This window comes from Paramormyrops kingsleyae, chromosome 15 (genome assembly GCF_048594095.1).
Source record: "Paramormyrops kingsleyae isolate MSU_618 chromosome 15, PKINGS_0.4, whole genome shotgun sequence".
NCBI lineage: Eukaryota > Metazoa > Chordata > Actinopteri > Osteoglossiformes > Mormyridae > Paramormyrops > Paramormyrops kingsleyae.
Window position 1 is genome coordinate 4,014,928 of NC_132811.1, and position 15,531 is coordinate 4,030,458.

General features: G+C 44.8%; 1 protein-coding gene across 4 annotated transcripts in view; it reads left to right on the plus strand.

Annotated features, from left to right (window-relative positions):
- The first annotated feature begins 46 nt into the window (after window positions 1-46).
- Window positions 47-15,531, plus strand: part of adamts10 (ADAM metallopeptidase with thrombospondin type 1 motif, 10) — a 47,243-nt gene continuing 31,758 nt past the window's right edge. The window contains exons 1-3 of one of the 4 annotated variants that reach the window (XM_023843695.2): window positions 47-194; window positions 9,671-10,040; window positions 14,761-15,122. In XM_023843695.2, the coding sequence (XP_023699463.2) occupies window positions 9,938-10,040; window positions 14,761-15,122 (465 nt within the window). In that variant the 5' untranslated portion in view covers window positions 47-194; window positions 9,671-9,937. Of the gene's footprint in view, window positions 195-4,552; window positions 4,698-4,768; window positions 4,828-5,505; window positions 5,622-9,670; window positions 10,041-14,760; window positions 15,123-15,531 lie in introns of those variants that run through there. The other 3 variants (XM_023843693.2, XM_072699429.1, XM_023843694.2) reach the window with 3 other exon arrangements.

The following is a 15,531-nucleotide window of genomic DNA, read 5'->3' on the forward strand; positions in this document are numbered from 1 at the left end:
GAAGAGAACATCAAAGATAAGAGACTACTGTCCCGCTATAGTGGTTAACAAATTACAAACAGACGTGGAAAGAACACAATTATTAAACGAACGTCTGCAAAAATTCAAGACTAACTATAGCAAAAGCTGGCACACCCCCCTCCCCCCAGATCGTCGAATTTTACTGACAGCACTCCCGCCCCCCACCCTGATCGGTAAGTTTTACTGCCGACGACCCGCGTTTGGATTGCATATGATTGATGTTCCATCGTTTTTACTTCTCCCTCGTTTCTCTTTCGGCTCCAAAAAATAGCTCACGTAGGCCCCCCCAACCCATGTCAGCCTGGGCCCCCCATCACTTAACGACAGGGACGCGCCTGTGAGAAATGTGTCGTAAGGCGATTTCGCCAGTATAAGAACATCGTAGTCAGACTTTCCAAGGCTCCTTAAAAAGGCTAGAATTCAGCCTGAACGTGAGGGCTTAAATGTCGTAAATGGAATACAGACAGGTCTTAAAAACTGATTGGTTTTTTAAGTCAACGTTACACTGTGAGGAGGCCCCGGGGAAAACCCAGGACACGCTGGAGGGACTGTGTCTCTCGGCTGGCCTGGGAAGTCCTCGGGATTTCCCCAGAGGAGCTGGATGACGTGGCCGGGGAGATGGAAGTCTGCGTTTCCCCGCTTAGACTGCGACCCGACCTCGTTTAAGCGGTAGATAATGGATGGATGGATGGATGGGGTTACAGTGGAATCCGTGGTTTCAGTTATCTGTAGTTTACTGCGGTCCGAAAAAAAAGATTAAAAAGTACTGACGGTTTAAAATTATGCGCCACACGCAGACAGGCCACAATGGGCTAAGATATTTTTAACAAAAATTTCCTATTACAAGTTATGTACAGGTATATGATACAATATTTTTGTTGTAAAATGTGTAAGAGCAGCCCATGTTTTTTCCAATGTTCCTTTATCACTGGACACTACCCAGTGACCTGAGATGAAGACCGAACTCCTTTGAGAACCCTTGGTTACCACTGCTTTGACTTTGGATGCTCAGGGAGTCCCGAATGAGGCACATTACCTGCATTGTGAGGGAGTGTCACTTACGTCATACCCATAGTTTGGAATGGACATTTGTATAAGAATGCTAACTTTCCTATACTTTGAAAGGGGGTAGCAATTTTACATTTTATGCTGCCAGAAACTGCTACCTGGTTCAAATCCCTGACCAGCAAATCACCACTGAGGTACCCTGAGTAGGGTACTGCTCCCCGGGCACTGAATTAGCTGCTCCCTGCTATGTCATGATGTCACATATGGGTTAAATGCAGAGGACACATTTCATTGTTGTGCACTTTGTGCTGTGGTGTGTCAACACTGATCACCTAATTCTACTTTTCAGTGGTAGTACAATCATGTAATAAAAACTTTCTTACATCAGTAAACACAACTCGCCTTTCTTGACTCATAAGATGTGGAGATGCAGACCTCGCTCTGAAAACACACTGTAATGCTTCTGTATCGAACAAATATAGTTCCAGGTAACTCGACTAATGAGATTTACGTTTCTATTTAAATAATTTTAATAATTTCTGCTTTAACTGAAACAAAGGCCACCGTTTTAAGTAGTCTCAACAAGCAAAACAAATACACATGTACCCTCAAGTTTAATGGTAAAATCTGGTCCCATATTAACAGGATTCGGAATATAAACAGTATAATAACAATCACCACGATTTGTTTAATGCACGTAATATCAACAGAATATGAACAGAAACAATCTGACTTTAGCGACCTATGGCGTACTGCTGACTTACGCATGTGCTGTAGCGCTTGGAAGCAGTTTCTGTCGGTTATAAAAAAGGGCAGAACACCGGATCGCTGGATGCTCATTGCTGAGGACTTGGGTGGCTGGACCAGTCCAGGGAGACACCCATGGTGTTTTGTCATGTGGTTGGTGTGGCAACACCCTGTACCAGTGAATGCTCCCTAACCTGACCTGATCTGACCTGACCTGACCTTCATCAGTTGAGGGGTATAAAAAGCATAATTTTCATGGCTCCGTTATCGACATCCCTCGATGCATGATATATTTTCATTGCTATACCGTGTCTTGAGAATGAGGCAAAAATGTCAGAATCCCTTTCATCTGAGAGTGCAGTAAGGTACTACACAGTACTGTATAATGTTCAATGTACTTCATTATTACTGTATTTAATGTTGATAGTGTCTTACTGTGCATAATATCTCAATTAAACTTTACCACATGTATGTACACAAAAATCACGTTATATGTGTATCACCCATGGGTATGTGGGGCTTACTGTACTTATATAAAGTTGCATTAACTTAATTCTCGCTTTTAAATGTGTCTCATGGAAAAATGTATTGATCACCCTTTAACAGAACTACAAAATGAAACCAACACGGAAGCAATAAGCGCTACCTGCTAACCATTAGCTGCTAACCATTAGCTGCAAACTGTGTAGCCTGGTCAGAATGTTATCGCCGCATGCCCAGCTGGTGTGTGGTGATGTGGGGTAACGTGGCGTCTCCTCTCATCAAAATAAGCTGAATGTTCATGTTGAATGTGAGTAAATTACGTTGCAAATAATTCTGGGACTCTGATTTTCCTTCATATCCTTCATACATTTTTGCCCGTATTAATGTGAAATATATGTTGCATTCATAATGGTCTTAAAGAGGTCTTAAAAAGTCTTAAATTTAACTTGTTCAAATCTTAAGAAACCCTGATAGTGCAGGGGTGGCCAATCTTATCCAGAAACAGCCACTGTGTATAAAGGTTTTCACTGCAATTCCCTAATTAGATTAATAATTAGAGGACTGATTTGCTGAAGAGTCCTCACACCAGGGTTTGGCCAGTTGACCTATAGGTTATCCCAAAAGCCTGCATACACACTGGCCCTTTGCGGATAAGGATGGCCACCCGATGATATAGCCTTCTACACACCTAGGCAATATAGTTTAGCCCAGGGGTCACTAACCTTTTTGAAACTGAGAGCTACTTCACGGGTACTGAGCCATACGAAGGGCTGCCAGTTTGAAACGGCCTCCTAAACTTATCTAACCTTCATGTATAATAAACATGTTTTAAATGCTTTTTTAGATATTGTCATTTTCAAATCTAAATAAATGCAAATGTGATTAAAGAAGAATAGCAACAGGATAAAATTAAATTGTAGATGCTGCTCACTGATGAGTTGTGCTATTTTCAGAACAGGTCCGCGGGTGACTCATGTGGTCCTTGGGGGCATCCTGGTGCCCACGGGCACCTTGTTGATGACCCCTGGTATAGCCTAAACAGCAATTAAGAAGTACAGTATAGTAAATATATAAACGAGTAACATAGTTGTTAATTGTCATTATCAAATATACCTGTATGTATTTTGCATTATCCAGGCAGTGGGGTGGCACAATGGTGCAGTGGTTAGTACTGTTATCTCACACCTCTGGGACCAGGGTTCAAGTCTCCACCGTGGCCCTGTGTGTGTGGAGTTTGCATGTTCTCCCCATATCATTGGGGTTTCCTCTGGGTACTCTGGTTTCCCCCCACAGTCCAGAAACATGCTGAGGTTAATTGACGTTATCAAATTGCCCGTGTGTGTGTGTGTGTGTGTGTGCGTGCCCTGCGAGGGGTTGGCGCCCCATCTTGGGTTGTTCCCTGCCTTGCGCCCATGGGCTCCAGACCCCCTGTGTCTCTTAATAGGACAAACAGTTAAAAAAAATGGATGGATGTGTATTGAGACAGCAGAGGGCGTGACACAAGGATACACCCTGCTTGAGTGCAATCCATCACATCACATACACACACACTATTCATAATATGGAGACAGATTAGCTTAACCTCACATCTTTGGACTGCACGAGGGAATCGTAGTACTTAAAATCATCGTGCAGCCCTGCTATTTATATATGCTTAGGCTGTTGATTTCGCTGTTCAAGTAAAAAGTCGCCCCCTGACTGTACATCTTGTACTTTGTAACTCCCAGTGACAACCGAAAGGCGTAGTACTTAAGGATTCCAGCAGAGAGCGCTCTGATCTTAGCCAAGGAGAGAAAGAGTTTCATTATTATTATTATTATTATTATTATTATTATTATTATTATTATATAAGCAACTCAAATTCTAGGTTATAAAGCACTAAGATATGGCAACAGAATAACAATTTTAAAACATTAATAAAGACAGAAAATCTTCCTATAAAAGGCCATTACATCTATCTTACCCCAGTGCCAGCTTCTTACTCAGTATTTTTCAGTTTATGAACTTGGTTTTATAGTCATTGTTTTACTGCATATTATACATGCTATAGAAGCCAGTAGACTGAATATACAGAAATGTTATAGCAAAGTAAAGAACTATCCTGCATATAACCAAAAGCCGCATATATACATATATAAGGCAAAATGATGCAAGTCTCCTGATATGAAGCGATCACTTTTCGAGGAAAAAAAGAGAGCGAGAAGAGAGAGAGAAGGAGAATAGGTCTCCTCTGCGGACCGGACCGCTATTACTTTTCTTACTTCCTGCTCCTTGATGATCGCTGTTTCCAGTGTGAGCGATACCGTACTTTCATTTCTTTCTCACTGGGACATTGGGTGTGTGGGTACGAGGCTCCGAGTCACTGAACCCACCGCTTCAGCTTAGCCACTAGGCAGGACACTACCGGCTCTTCTCGAAAGTGATCTGGAAAACCAATTGTAAGTTTTTAGAAGCAACCAAGGTGAATGTTGTAAGGAAACGTTCTGGGTATTTCACAGTTATTCGCCTGTCATCTCAACTCACATAAGCAAAGATCGTGCTTTAAAACATTAACATTTGCAGGCAAAGGTTGGTATTTACGGTACTTTTTACATTTGCAGAAAACGTGTTTATGTGGATGCAGTGTTTGATTGGACATTGTACACATTTAATTTCTGTGGATTTACAAAAGGAGTGGTATAGCTTCTGTAATCAGGTGGATGTTAGGTAGTTGAAAATTGCAACGATAAATGACGTAATAAAATACGGCGCATTTTCGGACATGTATTTATGTTCAAAAAAGGCGCTTAACAAAGTTGATTTTTGTGAGTGCGTTTAAAATGAAAGTAGAATTTATATCTGGCTTCGGTTAAAGATAAGTCAGAATAGCTTGTTTTCCGGTTATGACATTATTTTATAACAATAAAAGTAGAAAACGAAGAATCGCAATGCATTTCTGTTCGTTTTTTAATACAGCTTGGCTAGACGTCGTGTGCTGGAAGCCACGCATTGCATTGTTTCGGTCTATTTTCAGTCTGTCACATACAGCAGATTACCAAATGACATTTTATAGCGTTGCTGTTTCACCAATTTAGTTGAAAAGAATAAAAATGAAACACATCATTGTTGTTGCTGACGGATGCACAGAAGTTGAATGTAATCTGGAGGGCTGCATTGTGCACCGATCCGACGCGGCTCTGCGGGGAGCTGTGCGCGTCTAGGGGCCGGCCGGCCAGTCTGGGTCACATGGCTCCTGTCCAGCGCTCGTCAGTCTAGCATGAATCTGGTCACGGATCTAGTCCAGCACTAAAGCAGCAGCAGGCGGAAAGCTGAACCGATATGAATGGACGGTCGCACCACACGGCGTGAAATTAACTTTGAAGGTATGACTAAAGTAATTATGCATGAAAAAGCCGTGCGCATTCATATCTGAAGGCTAAGAGGAGGGTAATAAAGATAAACTAAATATTATATCGCTATTTAGAATTTAATTAAACATATTATAAATTGGCAGTTGGTTTCATAATACTTTTACTTGTAATCTGATTTATTAAGACAAGTTTTTCTGTAATTGAGTAGTGCCCTTATGTATTCCCCACAGTGTACGGACATTTTTATTTTTCGTCGATCAAACGCTAAATTTATAACCAATATGTATGATATTAGTATGTTTATTGAACGAGTGTGTTTGCTAATTATAAGTGACCGTTTTTATTTGTGTGTACACTTCTATATCCTGTGCACTTCCACGTATGCACAGTGGTATTTAGAATTTCACAGTACCAAAAACTGGTTTGAAAAAATGTGTATGCAAAAGTACAGCATATCTTTTTCTGTAATAACAACATTTTGTGGTCTGTTTTCAGTCATTTAAAATGTTGAGGTAAAGCCGGCGAGGAAACAATTTGATTAATATTCAGATTGTGAGCTGAAGCTGAACCACACGTGAACTAAACCCAAGGAATTGGCGCAATAATATCCCCCGAGCTGTGGCTTTAACATCAGTTACCAGGGTCACTTCAGGCTTTCTCATACGGTTAATAATGGAAATTCAGAACCGCAGTATTCACAGTGCAAAGGGCACCACATGGGATCCAACCGGCACTGTGTATTCATATGGAATATTCATTGTTTTGGTGGCTTTTTGCATTTGCGCTCATTTGTGGTTATTTGTTTTTTAATTAACTGCAAGTAAGTACCATAAAACTCTCTCCCACTAGAATACACTAAACGAATGCTTGTCATTATCGCCCCGGTTTCTTTGATTTGCAAAGGTTAGACTTGAAAGCCTCATGTGGAGACAATTTTCCGTTCTTTTGCTCTCAGGGAAAACAAAACCTGAGCAGTTAAGCGTTGTGTACTTGCGTCTTTGAAATCCGGTTCCTGTACATTACCTGTATCAAGCTATTTTCTGAGCAGTATATTGAGATGATTATTCATGGTGACTTAATGTCTTCGGTCAGTCTTTTACTGTGGGCTATGCTAAAGACGTCTGCCGTTTGAAATAACCTAATGGTCATATGTTTGAACTTTTTCATGTTTTTGCAGTAAGTGAAAACCAGGTTTAACGTTTATAAACCTGGACTTTACTGGGTGAAACAGAGCAAAAAAACTCAGCAATCGTGTTTTAATTTGGGTAATAGGGACTGCTTTTACCTGAAGAAGGACAGTCCTATATCAAATAGCTTTTTGCTCAATTCTACAGTGATTTCTCTCCTGATAGGTTTTTCCCCTAGAACAAGTGACCTTTTATGTTGAGCCTAAATGGTTTTCCTTGACACACCCTGAAATTGCATGTTGCTGGGTGGGTGTTTCTCTCGTTATCTGATACTTCTTTCTTTTGCTTAGAAAAACAAAGTGAAGCTATGGTTTTTTTTGTGGGGGGGGGGGGGGGGGGGAGTTACACGGAGTCCCTAATTTGACCCTAGTGTGTTACGTTATTCTTTTTTCTTGATTTAGTATCAGGGTAACTTCAGTGATGGTGCCTAGAGTGCAGCACAGCAGAAAGTCTGTTTCCTTTTTCAGGGGTGACCTGGCTTTAAGGGCCTTTATGACTAAATTACTCGCATTACACCGGCTTCTCGATCCTATTCAGGGTTTCAGTAACCTGGAAGCCTTCCCGGAAGTGTGACACATGAGGCAAGAACAGGGACTCCACACAGAACCCCAGAAGCCTTTGTGTGGAACACACAGAATGTCATTGCTGAGCTTGTCTGAGGCGTTACGAGACATATAGGGAAGCCAGCATGAGCCAGGAGCATAATGAGTAGGACGTACATTAAAATGAGAAAGGTGACAAAACAGGCCTGTGGGTTTCAAGTTCAAAAAGAGCCATATTTCCTTTATACCAAACACTTTGGAAGGAGTAAACGAAAATTTTAAAGGACTATGAAGAACAAACTATAAAAGACAAAGCTTTCTAGTTTGCCAAGTATATAAATCTTGGTCAGTTCTTTTATTTTATTGGCATACTGAACTGCTTTGGTGTGCAAAGATTTACCGAGTAGGCAGAAATGAATATAAATGAATGTCAATTACATTTTTACAGATCATTGTCAATAAAGAAACAAAAATAGAATTAAAAAAATTGGTTTCTGTTTAACAACACTGTAAAGATTTAATGAAAAACATTTGCTGTGTTGCTACACGCTTAATCTCCGCACAACAGAATAAGACATTAACGAGTAGTAATGAAAAGGTGGACTGTACCAAGTAGGGCAGGGGGTTGTATGGGGGTGGTGAAGGCTGGGTCGAGATGAGATGGGCCTCAGGTCATCTGTAATGCACATGATCATGAAGTGCTGTTGGAGGCTCTGAAATTCGCTGTGTGTGGTACGTCAAATCAGGAAATAAGAGAACCATTAAATGGCCTTTTCACCCCCCTGTTTTACTTCTGTTTGGGAAACCCTTGAAGAGGAGTGTGTAGCATTTGATAACGAACTGCGTGTTAGGGGAATTTTGTAGTGCTTGGGCCTACATTATATGACAGTACCTGGGCCAAAGTGACAATCCTCACTGAAGATGGAGCAGGAGCATCTGACCTAAGCCAGAGATCTGGTGGACAGCTTGGGATAACATGGACGTCCCTCTCAGTGTCAGACCCAGGAGAAGGTTACACAGGAGCTGACCTGTACTGGGCACGCTCAGAGCTTTCTTCTGACAAAACCTTTATCCTGAAAGGTGGTTCTGATGAGATTTCAGTTCAAGGAATACGTCCAGCATGCAAGATCCATGAACTGAAAGTCAGGCCTGGCTTTTTCATGTCAGACTGGTCACTGGCCCTCACAGCCTGTGACAGAAGCTCCTTGGCTACAGCAAAGATGGAACCGCAGAAGTTATTTGGGTTGCTGCTGAAAAGTGCCAAGCTGTACCCAACCCAGGCAGCAATGGCTGTCCCTCCTGGATTTCAGTGCAGGGAGATTAGTGCACACAGGCCTCTCGTATCCCTCCATTTGCTCACCCCCCGTCGCTCCCCTCCTTTTTCCCTTTCTTCTCCTTTCTTTTCTGTCAGGATGTAGCTTATTCCTTCACCCCCGTCACCAAATCATTTTCCCATCTGCTTCCGATTACCTTTGCCTGCATTTGGCCTGCCGCCAGCTCTCTGGGCCAATGTGCAGTCTCAGCTTTCGCGTCTTGGTCCAGACTCCACCAACTGAGTGTGTTTGTGTGGGGGGGGGAGGGGGGGCTGTGGGGTGGGCACAGCGATGGGTGTAGGGCATCAGAGATGCTGCTTCCGTACTGCAGCAATGTAAACGGTAAATGAGACTGTCCATTGGAAAATACCAGGGAAATTAATTGTTACTGTAGTGGGGAGTGTGTTAGCTTCAGCTTGTGGGTAAAGTAACAGGAGGATGATATTTCCTGGGTTTCTAAGACTGGGTGTTTATGTCAAGGATGCACTACACAATTACAGAACTGTCCTTATTTACAGGTAAGACGTATATGAAAAATTTCAGCAAATACCCAGCTCTGTGAATGTGAGTTTTTATCCTTGCCAGTTACAGTCCTTGAGAGATGAGATGAGAAAATCTGGGTCTCTTTTTAATCGGGAAGGTATCTTTTCACTCCAGCTGTTTAATTCTCTTTCATGTCATCTTACATACTCTCATATCCGGTTTATGTCTTTCCAAGCAGAGCACAAGGAGGACCTCCTTCGTGGTTCCGCTTCTGAATTGTTTGTTAAGTCGATTGCAAAAGCAGAGAGATGCAGCTCCTAAGGAGAAGGTTACTTTTTCTTGCCTTCAGATTGGCAGGGTATGTTTTCTACAAAAGCAGAGATGGACTGATCTTCAGAAAAGGCAGCAGGGAGCAGATGTTCCTGAGGAGCTGGAGAGAGAGAGAGCAGATGTCTTCATGTTGTTATGTTGAATGCTGGAGACTGGGCTACTTGGTGTTATGCTCTTTTAATAATGGGTTATTTTAATCTCTACAGGGAGGCCTATAATATCGTGCTCTTCGCGTGCCAAAGCCATTTCGCCAGCCAGCACTCGTCTGTTCTGCGACCACCGCCTGAAGACGGAAGTGAGACGCCCCGGTCAGTTTCCTTCAGCCTCCGAAGCCGCTGAGAAGCTGAGGTGACGGTGCCACTGCCATGGCCTGCCGGTTCGCTGCATCATCTTGGTGAACAGGCAAAGTTACAGGGCAGAAGACATGTTGGGACGGAGGGTTGGGGTCCTCACCGACGCTACCAGCAGTAATCATGGAAGCAGCGAGGAGGATATTGGCCTGTGTCGTCTTCTTCATCATGGCTGCCGCAGAGGTCGCCGAAAGTCTACCTGCTGAGGGATTCACTCGGTCTCAAGGTGAGGCTCCTTTCACTCTGGGAAACGTTTCATTCAGGCGGCAAACAGAATGCCTGCAATCAAAATAGGTATTAGAGGCTCAGGTGAGTGGCTCTGTGAGGAAAGACTCTGTGCCTGTGATTTCTAACTACACTAACAAATTACATAGTTGGGAAATGTGTCCCCAGCTGGCAGACGCTCACTTACAGACCTGCAAGCAAAGAGGAAAAGCTTTGTACGTAAACGTAACTCATTGAAGACCTCATATCATAACCAACAGTTAACCAATAAAAATTTATGTGAAATGGTGGAGATTTAATCATCTGGTGTCGTTTCATTTTCATTAAGATTATCTTATTTCCTGGAGCGGTGTGTGTGCTGAACAGTCTGGGTCACACCCCAGGAACATGCCAAGGCAGTGGGTCACTGTTGAACCTCACATACTGTGTCTATATAACCACACAAATGACTGTGCAAAAGGTTTTCACTTTGGCTATTTCTGACTGGGCTAATTCATTCATTTTCCGTCTTTGGATTGATTATTTACTCAGATACAGGTGAAATGCGATGTACAGAACCACATACTTTACACTGTTTGAGCCCCAAAGCTGACAAACTTGCCGTATTGTTGTTGTTAAATTGAATACGCTAATGACTATAATCCTTTAAACAGACTGGGAAAATAGCTCTTTGATTATAGAGTCAAAGATACAAGCAAGCAAAAACAAAAAAGCTCCTGAATAATCTTTGGATTATTAGCAGAAACTGCATTGAAAAAAGATCATAATGACCATAGTAAATTAGCTAATTAACTTAGCTATTTGTCAGGTATTTAGATAAAGTAAAAGCTAGTGATATAAATGAATTACTTTGATCCTCTGTAGCTGTGTTAAGGTGCCCAGTTTGCATCAGAGTTGTATCCCACAGCTCATATCAGTTTTGTAGCTGTCCTTCTGGGGGTAATTATCCCACAAAAAATGAACCTCTGGCTGAAATGGGGCTAATCACCGTGCATTACACATTAAACAAAGGAACTGGGGAAAGCGATGAGGAACTGGGGAATTGAAGTGACTGTTGACCTCCCCTACCCAGCCGCACATGGCCAAGACCTTCGCAGGTCCACCTGGGACACCATGCAGGCATGTCTGATGGTAATGATGGTTCACTGAGGCAATCTGTTCTCCAAAAATGCCCCCTGTCCCACCAATTAAACAACAGAACAAGGTGGCCATTGTGTGTTTCTGATGTTTAACCTCTGTGGTCTCAGAGTCATCTGTTTCCAGTGGTGTGTGACACTGCTTCCTGCGAAGCCTCATCCAGCCTGCGTCTCTGTGACCTTTGCTGAGTGGCGCAGTGAGGATCTGGTCGACCGGCAGGCGGCTAGTCGAGCCGCAGCGTCCCTCTCTTAGTGTCGTTGTCTTAACGTGCAGGTAGTTTACGAGTTTCCTGACATTTTTTTTTTAACTCAGCGTCTATTCTAATTTATTTATAATTAGTGGCGAAGGGAGAAGTTGGGGATGGCCAAAGTGGGACCGGAGGTGGGGTTTGGGTTAGCTTCGGGCAGAATATTTATGAATAGCCAAGGGGTGAAAGGGGTCCAGTTCGGTGGCCTTAGGATCTCGTCTTTGCTTCTTGCGGATGATGTAGTCCTGTTGGCCTCGTCGGCCAGTGACCTGCAGCATTCACTGGGGCAGTTTGCAGCTGAGTGTGAGGCGGCCAGGATGAGAATCAGCACCTTCTGAGTCTGAGGCCATGGTTCTCAACCAGAAAAGGGTGGATTGCCCACTCCATGTGGAGGATGAAGTGCTGCCCCAAGTGGACGAGTTTAAGTATCTCGGGGTCTTGTTCATGAGTGAGAGAAGAAGGGAGCAGGAGATCCACAGACGACTGTGGATGCTGTACCGTTCTGGCGTAGCGAAGTGTGAGCTGAGCTGGAAGGCGAAGCTCTTCATTTACCAGTCAATCTAAATTCCTGCCCTCACCTATGGTCATGAGGTCTGGATAGTGACCGAAAGAATGAGATCGCGGATACAAGCGGCTGGAATGAGCTTCCTCCGCAGGGTGGCTGGGCTCAGCCTTAGAGACAGGGTGAGGAGCTCGGACTTTCGGGAGGGGCTCAAAGGAGAGCCGCTGCTCCTCCGCATAAGATGGAGCCAGTCGAGGTGGTTCGGGCATCTATCTAGGATGCCTCCTGGGGAGGTGTTTCGGGGAGGAGACCCCAGGGCAGACCCAGGACACGTCGGAGAGATGCGTGTCTCAGCTGGCCTGGGAACACCTTGGTATTGAGCTGGAGGAGGTGGCTGGTGAGAGGAAGGTCTGGGCATCCCTGCTTAGGCTGCTGCCCCTGTGACACGACCCCGGGTAAGCGGTGGAAAATGGATGGATGGATGGATGGATATAATCATAATTACAATCATGCTTCTTATGAGTGTTCTATGAATGCATTATGAAGGTGCAGTTAATGTAAAGCATTAGCATATTAACTGTTTAGTTGCTGACTATATGCTCGACAGATATACACTGTAAAATCCATATTTACAGGCATAAGACAGTCCTTTATTCCTGTGCTCCCCTAAGCCTAATAAAGAGGTAAATCCCTTTAGGTGACCTCATGGTAAAGCTGTTTTCGTGTTAGACACCCAGCCGGTTGCTGAGGATATGAAACACGTATTCAGCTGTCCGCGGCGTGCCTTAAGCCACGGCGCCGTCAGAGGAGCCGCCGTGTCGTCCTGACGATGCTGTGTTGTCTCCGTGGTGACCGCCCCCCCCCCCCCCCACCCCCCCGGCCTGTTGAGTCGGGAACACGGTCCACGGCAATAAGTAGAAGCTCCACAAAGGTGAGGCAGCCTCTCCTCACTGCAGCCCAGAGACAGCTGTTACACATCTGGGAACGGTACAGTAAAAATGGCCAGTGCTCCCATTGGCTTTCCCTTCTGAAAGCTTAATTAAAGCGACCCCAAGTAAATGGAGCATTTTTATATGCTTGGGGCTTCACTGTGTTCCCTTTTATTGACTCCATAAAGGTATCGTTCTCTTCCTTATTAGCGAGTAAACAAGAGATCAAGCAGGTCTGGGGAAATGCACAGCTCGGTCCTTCAGGGCGGGTCCTAGAGGGGGGGCGGGGCAAAAGGCTCTCGCTGGAAGGCTTAATGTTCTCCTCTTGGGGCCCTTCTGTGCTTTGGGGGGGAATATGGAGACCCACAAAGTCATTGTGCATGAAGTGCTTTGTAATTAGACAGCATTACTCAAGTTGGGGAGCGGGAGGGGGGGGTGGGGCTGCGGGAGGAGGGGGGGAAGGATAAGGAAGAATGTGACAGAACTGGGGTCCTCCGGGCAGCTGATAGGACTCTCCAAGAATTTTTAGAAACGCCTGCTAGCTAATGTGTACGCAAAGCAGTTTCCTATTTGTATTCACGTATACAGCTGATCAAGCACTGGTGCTGTTTTCCTAGAAGGGCCCTGTCTTAATCTCCAGTTGTAACCAGCCTTTTGTCCTTGTCCACAGTATTTACAACACATTGTCGCATTCCGTTATTAACTCATAAAGGTGCCCTTTTTTTACTGGACGGGCCGTCCAACAATAGCTTTTTCTGTGTGCAGCCAATAACTTTTGTCCAGCTGCGAAGCGACAGTCCATAAATTGCCGCTGCAGACCAATACCGTGCCTAGCCGAGTTCTGCATAGCTTAGGGAGAAGGGAATGATGCTTTGCCATCTGTTTATTTGAGCTGGCACGGGCACGTAAATGCTGGGTCTGCTTTTCTGCGCCGGTTTCGATGCCGTGAACAGGTACAGCGATCAGAAGGACCTTGAAGACATGGCTCGTGTGCGTTCGCCATTTCCCCTGTAAACACCATGGATTCAGTCGGGATGCTGAATCCATGATCCCTCTGCCTGCGACAGGAAGTAAGGCAGGAAGTTCCTAGGAGACAGATCATGGCCTTAACTGCATGAGCCCATAAGCCCCCAGGAGCCTTTTTTGGAGAACGTTTTTTAAGTTTCGCAATAATTCTGCTTCTTCTGTTGGTACTGCAGAAGCAACACCAGCAAAACTGCTACAATAAGCACATAACATCTGTCTATCTGTTTTAGTCATTTATCCACAGTGACTTGCAATAGTGAGATGTGCTCCCCTGGATTTGAACCAACGACCATTATTAGTGTGATCCTATGCTGATTGTGGTGAGCCAGGAGCACATCACTGGGAGTATAGGGTGCTGAGGACACCCAGGGTGGGGTGCCAGTGCATCTCAGGCAGTTACTCATGTACATACAATCACATACTGCTGACAAATTCAGAGATCAGTTTACAAAAACACATCTCTGGAGTGTTGGAGGAAGGTGGAGCACCTGGAGAACGTACCACGGCCACATGGGGAGGAGATGGCGTTCCACATGCACCAAGCTGAGGTCAGACCCACAGCCCTGGGGGCGTGAGGACACACAGATTCTGCTAGCCATGTTACTGGGTCTCCTGAACACCTGGAGAGTTTCGTTGGTGAGCCTTGGGCTATGCGCTGCACCGTCAGGAAAAATAATGTCTTTGAGGGTACAATTACTTATCATTGGGGCTGTACCTTCAAGGGTCTGCTAATTGTACCCTAGTTATAGGTACAATTTAAGGTACAAAAATGGACTCTGAGGAACATTTGTGTACCATTGGGGTACATTAATGTTATTTGCACTAGGACTGTACCCCAGTGTGACACAGGCTGTGACTCTGCCCCCCTCTTTCTACACAGTGGCGTTCCTCTCCAGCCTGGACCACTATGAGATCGCCGTTCCGGTGCGTGTAGGGCCACAGGGCGAAGCGCTGTCTTTAGAAGCAACGGGCGGAGAGGCACGGCGCCACCGGCACCGGCGCAGTGCGGACAGCCCGGTGAGCTCTGACCAGCTCTATTACCAGCTGACCATGCCACGCACCAACTTCCTGCTCAACCTGACACTACACCAGGGACTGCTGTCCGAGCGCTTCCGCGTGGAGTACTGGAGAAGGGGTCGCCTGGCCTGGAGCCACCCCTACTCCCTGCACTGCCACTACGTGGGTCACCTACTGAACCAGCACCACACTACCAAGGTGGCTCTCAGCAACTGCAATGGCTTGGTAGGTACTGGTATGACCGTCCAATCACTGGGGCGCAATCACTGACTGAAACACACCCAGACCTGGAGTGGCCAATCAGGAGACTCGGGAGTATTCTCGGAATGACCAATCAGGAGACTCGGGAGAATTCCCAGTTAGCCGCTTATCTGATGTGCCAATCAACAAAATAATCTGTCAAGTTTAAAATCGGAAACAATATAATTTTCCATTTAAAATTCCATAAAAACACTTAAGAATATTAAGCAGCGAATTCTCAAACACACACAATAGACCACTATTGCTCTGCATAGAAAAACATGCAAATATGCAGTACATGCGTCTGTCTGGTCACTTGAGCGCAGTGTATGGTTGTGGAGGTGCCACAGCTAATCACTGGAAGTTTGTCAAACGATGGATGTTAAACAGGGAC